The sequence below is a fragment of the Sinocyclocheilus grahami genome, unplaced genomic scaffold (genome assembly GCF_001515645.1).
Source record: "Sinocyclocheilus grahami isolate Dianchi unplaced genomic scaffold, SAMN03320097.WGS_v1.1 scaffold186.1, whole genome shotgun sequence".
Classification (NCBI taxonomy): Eukaryota; Metazoa; Chordata; class Actinopteri; order Cypriniformes; family Cyprinidae; genus Sinocyclocheilus; species Sinocyclocheilus grahami.
Window position 1 is genome coordinate 747,175 of NW_015505365.1, and position 14,294 is coordinate 761,468.

The window sequence follows — 14,294 nt, forward strand, 5'->3', positions numbered from 1 at the left end:
AGTAATAGTAGTAGTAGCCTAATTCAGAGTAATAATACATGGCTCAAAACTTAAGCACCTTCTTCGGGAGATATAGCGGTTTCCCCGGTAACGGCTGTAATCAAATAAGCGCTGTGCTCACAAACGCTATTTTATCAGGCATTACAGGAAAGACGAAATGAAAATGACACCGAAGCTTTTCTGAAGACGGTCGGTTCTTTTCAAAGATACATACATTCATATAAAAAACACCAGCGCTGCATTTTAATTTTGAAACGTGCAGTGATCAGTTTATTCAACGAAGTAATAACTCAATGTATGGGAAACACTGGACACTGCTATAAGTCAAATGGCCAAGAGATAACAAAAATAAAAGAGTTCACACATATTACACAGCCTGCTACTCATAACTGCTTAAGAGTGCACCGGCCATGAGGGATAACATCATGGATGCTATTGTCGGACACACACACACATTTCATGAGGAAAGTTAACGTGCACGTTATAATCAGCCCAGAAGTTTCGTCTGAATTGCATGTGTCTCTACTTTCACATGCAAATGACTTATTGCAATTATGAATATGATAACTTTCCAGCATCTATTCTAGTAGGGTCAAACGTAATTACGCTTTCGAAACGGTCTGTTTTACCCTGTCATCATTAGCTGAAGCTGGGCGTGAACAAGAAGCGGCTGCAGAGTGAGAGTTGCTCAGTCTCTCACGCAGCCAGAGAGAGATTCTCCGGTGTTCCGCAACAATGCTTAGCTGCCCGCAGATGTGCCTGCCTATAAATCGGCCTAATTTGCAGCACAATCGGCCGATGCCGATTAATTAAAAAATGCCAAAAATCGGCCGATCAATTGGTGGACCTCTACTATGAAAATTGGAAAGTTTCATTGGTGAAAAAGCATAAACAGACAATACTTTGTCTAAAAATGTAACTCACAATATTAACTTCTTGTTTACTGAACTGTTGTATAAAATCAGTGTCACATTTGCAATCGTGCAGATATTTGGGAAAAACAGTATGTTTGCTTGTGTGAAACTCTTACGGGGTATTTTTGCTACCATATACTGTATTTTGGAGTCTGCATGCAACTATGCTACATGATGCATTGAGAGCATGCACTCTTCAAGGTGTGTTTTGTTTGCTTGTTTTTTGAGAAGTGAGTGACATACTTGATAATGTCGGCAAAGTCAGCTAATATCATTTCTGATATTACACTAGACTACACATATGGCACACCCCTCTAGGTTTACAGTCAGAGGTCTGGCTGTGTTGTATTGTTTTGCGTTCTCTCACCCCTGGGGTCCTCTCCTCTCCGTCACTGTCCTCATACTCGGAGTCAACAGTGTGGTGGTTTCGGGGGCTTGTGGCTGCTCCCCCCAGCAGTGCGGTGATGGCTTTATTCCTCACGTTTGCACTCGTCTCTCCCTCCTCGTCCTCTTCGTCAGGGTCCAAGTGCTCCATCAGCAACTTAAACTGAGAATCAAGCAGTATAAATCAGCAATTCTGAACATTTTGACTCAAAGGTCCCCCATTCTCCAGCACAACATTTCCTCAAGCATTTCTGCTGTAATTATGACAAAGCTGCATGTTTTCAAACGTTTTTATTAACAGAAACTGAAATGCTGATATATACTAAATTAACCATGATTCATTATGCGATTAATAAATATATTTTTATATATTTTTTAATTTGCTGTATTACTATTATCACGTGTCATTATGCGGCCTTCTTGGTAGTTTGGCAAGACAATTATATATTGTCAAATATTATTATGATTATTAGTAGAAACGTCAAATGTAAAAACAATGCTGTTATTAACAAAATAAACATAATATATAACACTCTACAACTTTTTTGTGATTCCAGAAGTTTCAAAACGATGTTCTTCAATAAAAGCAATTGTTATTCAGAGGAAAACCAAGAAAAACTAATTCATCTTGATTTTGTTTTTAGCATTTTAATTGCTCGATTACATTTAATAATAACAACAACAACTATTATTATTATTACTACATTAATAATAACAATAATTAAAAAATGTTTAAGTCATTCTGCGGCCTCCCTTATCATTACTGGCAAATATTCTTAGAATTACTATTAAAACTGTTAGATAATATTACTAACAATATTAATATAATAATTCATAACATTCCTAACACTTTCTTATTTAAAAAAAAAAAAAAAAAGAAGTAAAAATAAGCTCACATCGAGGTACTGTTTGACGATCTTCCTCTTCAGCTCATAGGTCATCTCATCATGAACCTCATCATTCTGGAGGAAGTCGATGGTCTGCCGTGGACTGAAGTAAACCGACGACTTCCTGTTGACGGCTTTATCGTACACCTTCGCCGACTCCGTAGGAGAGTACTTCTGAATTTTGCTGCATTGGAATAGAATAGAATAAATAGAGTAAATATAAAACCTAAACAAAACAGCAATCATTTCAGGGTTGCGGAGATGCATGATGGGTGTTTGTTACCTGTCCGAGAAGCCGTAGAGGTTCTTGAGGTGTTGTTTGAGCACCAGCAGTAACAGTATGCCTTGAGATGCTCTAGCAAAGTCCAGGAGAGATGTTGTGTCGTCAGGAAGACGCTCCATAACAGCATCAGCATCCTCGAGGTCAGAATCCGAATCTGACTCTGACTGCCTGGCGCCCTCGGTGGGCTTGGGCTTCCTCACCCGCTGCCCCTCTTCATCCTCTTCATAATCATTATCGTCATACTCTTCATCTCCACTGTTCCTTTCTCTTTCCTCGTTCTGCTCTCCCCTCTCCTCCTCTGAACCGTTCTGCTGCTGTTGATGCAGCTGTTGATGCTGCGGTTGGTGGTGGTGTTGGTGCCGCCGCCGCCGCCGTCGTCTTTTTTTCCTGCTCTTCCTGCCCGGAACCTTAACGAGAGACTGGGTACAACGATGGCTCGTTTAGAAGTCATAGTGGAATTACGGTCACAACCATCAGTGCATTAACATGACCAGTTACATAAGAGGGGTACATATACATAAATCTACATATACATATAAATGTAAAGGTACAGTAGTAATTCTTACAATTGTTATTACTTGTAGGGTTGGACAATTTGTCGTTTTAAAATCGAAATTATGTTTTTGGTGCAAACAAAAAACCTTTTCATTTATAAATACAAAAAAAAATTATTAAATATGACTGTTTTTAAATAATAATAATAATTATTATTAATGTTATTTTATATTTTTTTAATGATAAAAAATATACCATTGAAGAAGTAACTTATTAAAATAACCTTGTACTGAAAAACAAACATAAAAACTTATTAAATGGTAATTATTTAATTTTACAGAACCAAAAAATTTATTCAATGCTCACACCACCCTATTCCAGGTAAAATAGGAATAATAATAATAATCATCTATTTATCTATATATGTTATATTTATCTTTCAATAAAAAAAATCTAAAATTGTATTCCCTAAATGTTGTGTCAGTACTCAATATAGATATTTTTAAGGCATTTTATCAAAGTTAGAATTCCTTGATCGTCGCAACACTCGCCACTCTTTCAATGTGACAATATTATTAACTAAAATGTATTATGCACGTTATGCACATGACGTGTCACTCTGAGACACTGAAAACACGAGCTGCTTGTACGTAAATGAATACAGTGCTGTGCTTCATTCTTAAAAATCAGATTTACGCAATTCATATGGGTCATGCTTTAGGTTGGAAAATACAGAAATCCATATGAATAAAGGGGGGAAAACTTGTCCCTGATTATAAGAGGAAATAATGCATTTTATTTTTGTTCATTTAATACACATATTTTCAAGACAATTTTCCACCATCTTTTTGACATTTAAAATGAAATGGCCCATTTTTGGTGCTGTGCCTATAGGACTATGTAAACATCCTCTTCCCATTGCAAATGATCAACAGCACTTTGTTACGTTCACACAGAGGCTGTGAGTTTGCATTGCTTAATCCTTCAATCCACAGCTGCTTCGCAAGGCTGGATTACATAGTGACAGGCTCCCAAAACAATCAGTGCTGAAATGTGCTACTCAAACTGTTAAGGTCAGACACAAGCACTTGAGCACGCTTACCTCTTTAAATGTCTGCAGCAGGTTGCTGCCTGACACAGACAGTGTGATGTCTATATGATGCATGATGAACAGCGGCTCCTCCTGAGACTGATAGGGGAAGTAGGCCAGATTATCAGCGATGAACAGCAGCATGTTCACCTCAATCTTCTGCTCGGACACAGAGAGACAGACAGATGGAAAAGGTCAGTCTCAACATCACAACAAAGAGCCAACGACAGGAAGAGTCAGACACACAAAGAGCGCTAACCGAGCTGTCGTCGAAGAGATTGAGCAGTGAGATGAGGAACGCTCTCCGGTGTTGTCTGTTTGCACGGACCATGCTGTAGAGGTGGGAACATTGAGCAGAATTGGACTCGTCCTGACGGAAACCACGGATCACAGGTTCTGCTGATCCCATGATGGCCTGCTGCACTTGGTACGACATCTTCATCCCTGCTACAGCCTTCATCTGTAGAGTAATTTAAGTTGCATAATTTAATAGTAAATTAAACAATTAAAAAAAAATTAAACACTATTTTAAGGTGTGCTTGTTACACGTTACATGTACTTATTATTATAATAACAATACATTATGCACAATTACATGCAGGTAACCCTAAACTGAACCCTAATCCTAAACCAACACCTTAAAATAATCCTAACACACACACACTGAATATATGTAATATACATACATATATTATACATATATATGAATATATAAATCAATGTAAATTAATCAATACATGCATACATAAACTGGATCATTCTAGTTCATTAGCGTTCAGGTTGGTTTAACCTGGATGTTTCATGGCATAATGTGGTTTCCCACTTTACACTCTTACTCTGACGGCTTCAGTCTATTTGACCAGTAGGAATGGTGAACCAGAATTATCCAATTTATGAACAAAATTATGACACTGCATGAGATGCATATGGCATGGTGTGTGGATTGGTGCTCACATGGATGAATCCAGTGTATTTCTTATCAATCTCCACCAGCTGCTGGTCTGCTTTGTTCCTCATGGTGGGCTCTGGGTCCGTCCCCATAGCAATCAGATATGGCACACACTGTGATTGGAAGGAGGAAGGAAAGTGACAAGTCTGTGTTAGTGTGCAAGTTCTGCAGCCAAGGCTGTGACAGTGAAGAGTAGGGCCACAACTGACCTTGTTTATTTATTTTTACATTTTCTGTGTGGACTGTATGAAATATAAAAGTGTGGAATGGAATTAAATCTAACTGGAATAAAGCACTCTTAACTGTAGCTGAAAGCATTACTAAATTAGTCAAAAGCATTTATGCAAGAACATTTATGTAAAGTCTTTAGTCAGTATAAACGGTTTCATTCTGCAAGGGAACATTAAATTGACCAAAAAATAACAGTAAAGACATTTAAAGTGTTACAAAAGATTTCTATTTCAAATAAATGCAGTTCTTTTGAACTTTCTATTTGGTTTAGAGCAAAATATTAAGCAGCACAACTGTTTTCAACATAGATGATAATCAGAAATATTTCTTGAGCAAATCAGCATATTAGAATGATTTCTGATGGATCATGCAACACTGAAGACTGGAGTAATTATGCTGTAAATTCAGCACTGCATCACAGGAATAAATTACATTTGTAAAGTATATTCAAATAAAAAATATTTTAATTACCAATAATATTTCACAATATTACCGTTTTACTGCCTTTTTGTTTAAATAAACAAAACAAAAAAAGAACGTTCTTTAATAAAAATGATTTTGCATTTGCACCTAAACTTTGTATTCATAAGTGTGTTTCCTGGGAATCACTATAAAACTATAACTATAACAAGGACAAACAAAACAACATGCAAAGGGTCAAAATGTGCAGAAGTTTATGATTTCGTGCAGGACCAGTGATGACTTTGATGCTGGGTTTATAATGTCAGAGTCGTTGTATACTGGTGTGTGTACCTGTACGGGGTGTATGAGTCCCTGGCTGAGGGTCAGAGCGATGACATTGAGGGCAAAGTGTCGTACACTGGACTGCGTGTGGAAGAAAGACTCCAGCACCTGCTTCAAATAGAGCTGCATGATAGAACTGCTCATACCAGAGGAGATGTCACCCATCTCTTTCAGATCCTCCTGCTTTGACATTTTCTGCCCTGAAAAGATAAAAACACAACAAGCTTTCTTTAAGGGTTGTATAGAGTTAATAGAGCCCTATGGAGTTTGACAGTCTTTTGTTTGTGTAGTGAATACTGTTAATCTCAAAATTATACTAGCATAATAGCAAAAGTCATGGTCACTCACACTCTCTGTCGGCCACCTGCATGCGAGAGTCCTCCTCCTGTAGATACATCTGGAGGTTTTTCAACACCTGGATCTTCAGCGTGATGGAGCACCGCTTATCAGACAGGAGCCCGTTATACAGAGACTTCACCTCTGGAATGAACATCTGACTCGGGTGCATGATGAACAGGAAGCCTGCAGGACATTAGAAAGACAATGATGGTGTTTTTTTATCCAGCAATTTATTTTATTATTATCCACCAATTAAAATATTGCTATGGTGGCATATGCATAATTACCCAGTTCTACTCTTAAGTATTGTTATTGTAAACTACAATATGTAACTAAAAAAATATGTAATTGTAACTAAAAAATAAATAAATTACGGAATTGTTTTCAATAACACTGAAATAATAATAATAAAAATTTTTTTTTTGAAATGTTGCCTTGCCAATTACACAAAATAAATTTTAGTACTTTAAAGTACTAAAATAACTTATACTAAAATAGCAATCAATTTTAATTAAAATAAAAAATAATAAAAATACTAACAAAAGGACAAAAGCACATAACAAAAGTACTAAAACTTAAAGAGTTGAAAATAATAACTGAATTTAAAACTGAAAATATAAAAATAAAAGCTCATTCAAATAATGAATAATATACTACTAATAAATACTGTAATAGTATATATAACACAGCCGTTCAAAAGTTTGGGATCAGTAAGATTTTTAATGAAGTCTCTTGAGCTCATCAAGGCTGTATTTATTTGATCAGAAATACAGAAAAAAACTAATATTGTGAGATATTATTTCAATTTCTAATATTGGGTTTCTGTTTTAATATACTTTAAAATATCATTTATTTTATTATTTTATTTCATTACTGTGATGCGCAGCTGAATTTTCAGCATCATTACCAAACTTAAAGAGTTGAAAATAATAACTGAATTTAAAACTGAAAATATAAAAATATACTAATAATAAATACTGTAATAGTATATATAACACAGCCGTTCAAAAGTTTGGGATCAGTAAGATTTTTAATGGAGTCTCTTGAGCTCATCAAGGCTGTATTTATTTGATCAGAAATACAGAAAAAAACTAATATTGTGAGATATTATTTCAATTTCTAATATTGGGTTTCTGTTTTAATATACTTTAAAATATCATTTATTTTATTATTTTATTTCATTACTGTGATGCGCAGCTGAATTTTCAGCATCATTACTCCTGTCTTCAGTGTCACATGACCCTTCACAAATCATTCTAATATGCTGGAAACGGTTTAATTTTTTTTGGAAACACTTTTTTCTGAATTATTTTATGAATAAAAAGTAAAAAAAAAAACAGCATTTATTTCAAATTAAAATCTTTTCTAACAATATGAGTCTTTACTATCACTTTTTATCTATTTAACACATCCTTGCTGAATAAAAGTATTCATTAGTTTCAAAAAAAGAAAGAAAAAAAATTTACCGACTCCAAACTTTTGAACGGTAGTGTATATTGTAACACAAGATTTACATTTTGAATAAATGCTGTATTTTTTTTTTATATATATATATTCATAAAAGAATCCTGAAAAACGTATCACAGGTTCCAAAAAACATGAAGCAGCACAACTGTTTCCAAAATTGATAAATCAGCATATTAAAATGATTTCTGAAGGATCATGTGACACTGAAGACTGGAGTAATGATGCTGAAAATTCAGCTTTGCATCACAGGAATAAATTATATTTTAAAGTATATTAAAATAGAAACTGTTATTTTAAACTGCAATAATATTTCACAAAATAACAGGGTTTTTTCTGTATTTTTGATCAAATAAATACAGCCTTGATGAGCACAAGAAACTTCTGTAAAAAAATATTACAAATCTTACTGATACCAAACTTTTGAATGGTAGTGTACATTATACAGTATATATATATATATATATATATATATATATAAATACGACAACAACAAAGAATGCATTATCTTACCCAATCCAATGATGGCTTTGCATCTAACTTCTTCATCCTCGTGATTGGTGAAGTACAGTAATGATTCCAAAACCTTCTCCTTTATCACAACCTGTCAATAACAGTGAAAAATTTCAGGTTTAAATAACACCTAGTTAAACATACCGAATGAAACAAAATCATACAATATCATAGGAATAAAACTGAAAATAAAAAACTGACAATTCTAAAAAATATTTGATCAAATTTATTTAAAAAATATCTGTAAATAAATAAAAAAAATGTTTTTTAACAAGCAATCTTGGGTTTAAAAAAGCTAAATAAATATACATAGAGACTTGATTCAGTGAAATTTGTGTTTGTTAACTCTAATGAGCTCAAGTTATGAGCAAGCAACTACATGGCACTAACAGCTGCACGTAAACTACATGCAGGTCTATAACCGTATAAAAGTTACGTAATGGAAAAAGGTTGCGATACCTTAGTGGTGCCCTTGAACTGCTCGAAGTCAAAGTCAAAGTGTCTGCAGAGAGCTCCCACAGTGAAGAGAGATCTGAGCAGGGCTGCTTTGGTGGCAGCCAGTGCCATGCTGTTCGTACCCTCCTGATGCTGTAACTTTAGCTTAGTCAGAGCCCCATAATAACGGTTAAAACAGGCCCATACAAACTTATAATTATGAGTCACTTTATTCACTATCGCACCCAAACAGCTCACACAGTACTGGACAACCTGTGCGAAAGGAGAAAGAACTTAGTGGGATGTGTAGAAATAGGATGCAAATGTGTATCTGTAACTACATGTCAACAAATGACCAACCAGTCAGTTAATCTAATTTAAGATTAATGAACCATACAAATGAATATTTTAATTATTATTTTAAAAAGATACACAATAAACCACACTAGAATCATTTTTGTCTGCTAAGTAAATAAAAAGTTAATTCAGATATGTGAATTGCTTATAAGAGTGGGTGAGAGCAGGTCACTTACGGTCATGCCATATTTTAAGATGAGCTTCATCAGGTCTTCTTCAATGGTGGTCAGAAAGCTCTCACTGGGGTGATCCATCAGAGGAACCACAAGCTCCAGGATCTTCGCAATGTTACAAATCACCATGAAGTCACTCTGAGACTGTGTAAATAAACAAATGCATTATGCATAAAAACTGAAAAGAAAAACCATCAATGAAAACAATCTTGTACCTTGGCACAATATCATCTTGAAACATAAGCAGTATATGGCCACAAGATGGCAGAATGACCTCAAATATTGCACTGGCAGGTGCTTAGCATACAGCCCTAAAAATCAGTATTTTTATTTATTTATACAAATTCCATTATTGTTCCATTTTAAGTTTCAGTCTTTCTGGATTTCATTTTAATGGTTAAATAACATTTCATAATCAAAAAGCATATCTAATTAATTGAAATCATTTAACTTACAATTATATGAAACTATAATTTAACAACAATTTATTAAAGGTTTAACAAAGCTTACATTTTTGGGGCCCTATGAAATGCATTTTATTTTATTTCCCCAAATTCCAAACATTTCCATTCATTTTTCTGGATTACGTTTTATTTTGTTTGTTTCAATTTTCTGGTTTCTGTTTTAATGGTTGAATTTAATTTTTATAATTAAAGCCTAATTAAAACCATTAAACTTTTACAATTTAGCAACAATTAATTAAAAGTTCAGCAAAAAGTTTTTATTTTTCCCAAATTCTGTGTTTTCAGTCTTAACTTTTCTGGATTTTAATTAAACCATTTTAATGCTTTGATTACATTTTAATAATAAAAAAAAAAAAGCATGTCCAATAAATTTAATTTTTGAAACTTTAACAATTTAATAATTTATTACACTTACAATAATAAGAACCTATTACATTTTAATTTATTTATTTTTGAGATTTTTTTCCATAAAACTGTGCTGTCATTTTTCATTTTTCTACATTTTTGATTTAATACAAATGTATTATTACAAATACAAAGTGCTGAAAAATGGCAGGTTTACTGTTAAAATGAAAGTCTGAACTTACACTGCACTTGGTGGTGAGGTAGGGCTGCATAGTCATGGCATGCTTGACCATAAGCTGCGCTCTGATCTTACTGAACAGATACAGCGTGGTGATGCATGCGACTAACCGTGTCGAGTTCACACTCTTGTGCTCTGCACACAGACAGCATAACAACAACAACTTAATACATTTTGGGAAAACCCATAATTTTTAAACTGGCAAGAACAAACTTATTAATTAATGCATTATATTAATTCAATAACTATCATACAATAATTTATTATTTATTTACAAAAATTGCATTAAATGAAACAAACCCATTATAATAAATGTCAATCAATCAATCAACATTTATTTATACAGTCCTTTACAACACTCAAAGTGAACCAAAGTGCTTTCCAATACATGTCATACCTGTGCCCTTCAGCAAATAGGAAATATACAGAAATTGAATAAAGTTGTCAAGCACTAAATTCTAAATGAAATAGATGAATCCTTAAAGCTACAAAAGTTACTGATTTCCTCTTGTTCTTAGACTTACAGATATCACAGCAGCTGGGATATTAGGTTATTTGGCTGCTATTACTTTAAGAGCTGCCGCTGCTGAACATGAGGTGGCTTGTAGTTTAATCGTGCTTTAATATGAAATGATGTGCGTGCAGTTGAAGAGCACACGCTACGACCACAGTATAAAGGCTGACAGTAGGCTTGCCGCGATAGACGGTGCTACTGGTGTTAAGCCGAAACACCGGTTACGTCACTTGCCCACTGCGTCACCGACCCCCACCGTCGTTTAGATTTTTTATAATAATAAAAATAATTTAGTTCAGTAAAAGAACAGACACTACAATTAAAATCTGAACGCGGCTGCTCAATGCAGTTGAACGACAGTTGCATGACGGATCAGATTTCATTTCTCCAGTGAGGAGAGTGAGTCGAGCTGACTGACAAGAAGAGTGGGGTGAGACAGACAAGACGATCGCGGATGATTTAGTTTTGAAACAAAATACAAAAGCGCCTGTTTGGCAATATTTTGGATTTTCAAAAGCCTGTTGACTTTTGCTGTTTATCTAAGGTGATTTTGGAAGTTTTTTAAACATTTGTTTCTTATTTAATTGGTTCCACATTGTTTAAATAAAATGTAAAATAACAAGTAAAATGCGCACGGCGCTTTTAAGCTATACAAAAGTGAAGCGAGGAAAAGAGGGAAAATTCAAACGAACTAAAAACTAACAATTGCTTTACTTCGAATTGCCACTATTTGAAAGTGAAAGTAAAATGCGCACGCTGCTTTTACAAGCTATTTAAAAGCGAAGGAAAGCGAGGAAAAGAGGGAACGCCCCCACCCCCGCTGTGATATTGGTATTACCGGTGTTGTCACACGTCGATTAACCGGTGGGAAAATTTCCTCACCGTCACAACCCTAGCTGACACGACAGAAAAAGTTGTTTTTACTGCATACATCTCATTTGACCGCAGTTCACTGTTGTTCTACCTCATCACCTGTACCATTTCCATGCTCATTTGACTAGCGCCTGCACTGAGGTGCGCTTCTGAAAAATCTCCTGTTTGATGTGGTTGTAAAGACATTCTGCGTCTAAATAAAAGCATTTTATTTTATTCTCTTGTCAAGAAATAAAGACAGAAGCAGCAGTAGTGACAGGGGTGGCCAACCCTAGCTCCGCCCCTGCGTTAACGGTGTTAAATATTTTTACCGCCATTAAATTGTAAAAATGAATCGCCTGCGATAACACTACAGCACTACATGAAACATAAAAGCCTGATATACCAAATAAATATGATACTCAAGAAAAAGTGCATATGCTAACTTTTTTTCAATATTTTGGTTCAATAAACTGCTCCATTTCAATAAAATTTGATTTATTTGTGACTATTATTTCATACATCAGGCTCTGTAAAAATGAATCGCCTGCGATAACACTACAGCACTACATGAAACATAAAAGCCTGATATACCAAATAAATATGATACTCAAGAAAAAGTGCATATGCTAACTTTTTTTCAATATTTTGCTGTATAGTTTCAATATTTTGCTTTTTTTCAATATTTTGGTTCAATAAACTGCTCCATTTCAATAAAATTTGATTTATTTGTGACTATTATTTCATACATCAGGCTTTACAGGATTAATCAACTGATTTTCTAAAACAAATCAGATTTCTAGTAGCGTGTGCGTACCTGCAATTGCCTCCTCGTATTTGAGGATGTACTCCACAAGATTGTCCACCAACTGAACACAGGCCTTCCTGGTTGGCTTATAGGATGAGTCCTCCTCTGACTTTAAAAGCTATAAAAAAAAGAAAACACTTACAGCTCTACAATCCTCCAAACTAGAGACCGGCAGATGGAAACTGATTTGACTTGAAAACACTTACATTCTGCAGGAGCTGCTCAAACCAGTCATAGCCAGTGTCCTTACAGGCAGCGACCTGCAGTACAGTAAAGAATAAGTTCAGCTAGGGGACGATGCACTATTTCAAAGAAAAGCCTTTTTCACACTAGATCTTTAGGTATGGACACAAATCAGTCTGATTTGATCGATTTGTGTGAAAGTTGCTTTATTCAAGGTGCAGTTATGTAATATTGACGGCTAGCGGTTGAAATGGGTACTGCAATCTAAATTCAAAATACTGGAGAGAGTTGTTTCTCCTGCCCCACTTCCTCAGATGCAAAGCTCACACGGGTTGCCAGATTGAGGAATGAGCACAATTGACAATGGAAGGCAACTCTTACACTATAAGTTGATGAGTTGATTTATTCTTGTTTTAATAACCATAGAGCTTTTTAGTTGGATGCCGAGGCTTTTTGGGTCAGGCAGAATCTGCGATCTCTGACCTTTCCATGGCTGCAATATGCCGTGTTTTCCAGCAACTGGCAACCCATTGTGTCAAAATACTATTGGGTAAACAGGCAGTGGGCGGAGTCACACAGACCAAAACAAAAACAGACATTCTGCCAAGGAACCCACATTTCAAAGCAGAATAACTGGCTGTAGCATCGATTTTAGGAGAAACATGTGAACCTAGCATGTTTCCTTAAAGGGGTCATATGATGCGATTTCAAGTTTTCCTTTCTCTTTGGAGTGTTACAAGCTGACTGTGCACAGATAAGATAAGAGGTAATTCTGACTTTGCTATGACAATCTGGCGCTTCTGAATCAGCTACTGTTTTGTTATTATTTTAAGTATTTGCTATTGACTGTTCAAATGCAGAGTTTTGCGCATCGTGTGTGTGTGTGTGTGCGCGAGCAAGCGAGAGAGAGAGCGAGAGAGAGAGCGAGAGAGAGAGAGAGAGGGGGGTCACATCACAGTGGAGTCAGCTGTCTTAACCATGGCTTGTGTATTGCACACATACCAGCATACCAGCGGTGTCTGTCACGTGACTCTGTTCCTCTTTCAGGCTCTGTCTTTACATTTATTTTGAAAGATGAAGCTCACGATTATGGTAAGGGGCGTTACATTTCCGACGAGTGCTTGCGGTGTTCGGCCAATCAAAATGCACTGGGTCAGCTGGCCAATCAGAGCAGACTGCGCTTGTCGGAAGGAGGGATTTGTAGAAAACGAAGCGTTTGAGAGAGGCGGGGCATAGAGGACTTACAATAATGTACAGTATTTGAAAAATAATGTGTTTTTTGAACATTAAAGCATGTCAACATATTCTGTTACACCAAATACACAAAATAATGATCTTTTAAAAAAGCATCATATGACCCCTTTAATATCTGCAAATGTAATATGGCATTTTTATGCTTTAGTGCAGTCAAAAAAATTACACACAGCACCTTTATTTCCTGTAAGCACCAAGGAATCATACTCAAGTTCCCTTAATTACAAGGGTTAGGATGCATTTCATATGAAATGACCCAGGAGAGCAAGACTCATGCCCTGCAAAAAGAGCAGCAATTGCATTTCTCACTGCTGATGCAGAAATTGCCTTCAGGGAGAAGCTTACATTTTCTGCATATCTTGCAATGCATCTGCTGCA

General features: G+C 35.5%; 1 protein-coding gene across 1 annotated transcript in view; it reads right to left on the reverse strand.

The window, feature by feature from the left end:
- The window catches only part of LOC107594572 (nipped-B-like protein A), a 55,286-nt gene that overhangs the window by 5,288 nt on the left and 35,704 nt on the right, over positions 1 to 14,294 (reverse strand). The window contains exons 31-44 of the mRNA XM_016284663.1: positions 12,686 to 12,739; positions 12,489 to 12,597; positions 10,310 to 10,440; positions 9,262 to 9,402; positions 8,753 to 9,001; positions 8,294 to 8,384; positions 6,326 to 6,499; positions 5,987 to 6,177; positions 5,008 to 5,115; positions 4,313 to 4,513; positions 4,066 to 4,212; positions 2,469 to 2,887; positions 2,195 to 2,369; positions 1,282 to 1,461 (exon numbers count right to left, since the gene is read on the reverse strand). Of these exons, the coding sequence (XP_016140149.1) occupies positions 1,282 to 1,461; positions 2,195 to 2,369; positions 2,469 to 2,887; positions 4,066 to 4,212; positions 4,313 to 4,513; positions 5,008 to 5,115; positions 5,987 to 6,177; positions 6,326 to 6,499; positions 8,294 to 8,384; positions 8,753 to 9,001; positions 9,262 to 9,402; positions 10,310 to 10,440; positions 12,489 to 12,597; positions 12,686 to 12,739 (2,370 nt within the window). The remainder of the gene's footprint in view (positions 1 to 1,281; positions 1,462 to 2,194; positions 2,370 to 2,468; positions 2,888 to 4,065; positions 4,213 to 4,312; positions 4,514 to 5,007; positions 5,116 to 5,986; positions 6,178 to 6,325; positions 6,500 to 8,293; positions 8,385 to 8,752; positions 9,002 to 9,261; positions 9,403 to 10,309; positions 10,441 to 12,488; positions 12,598 to 12,685; positions 12,740 to 14,294) is intronic.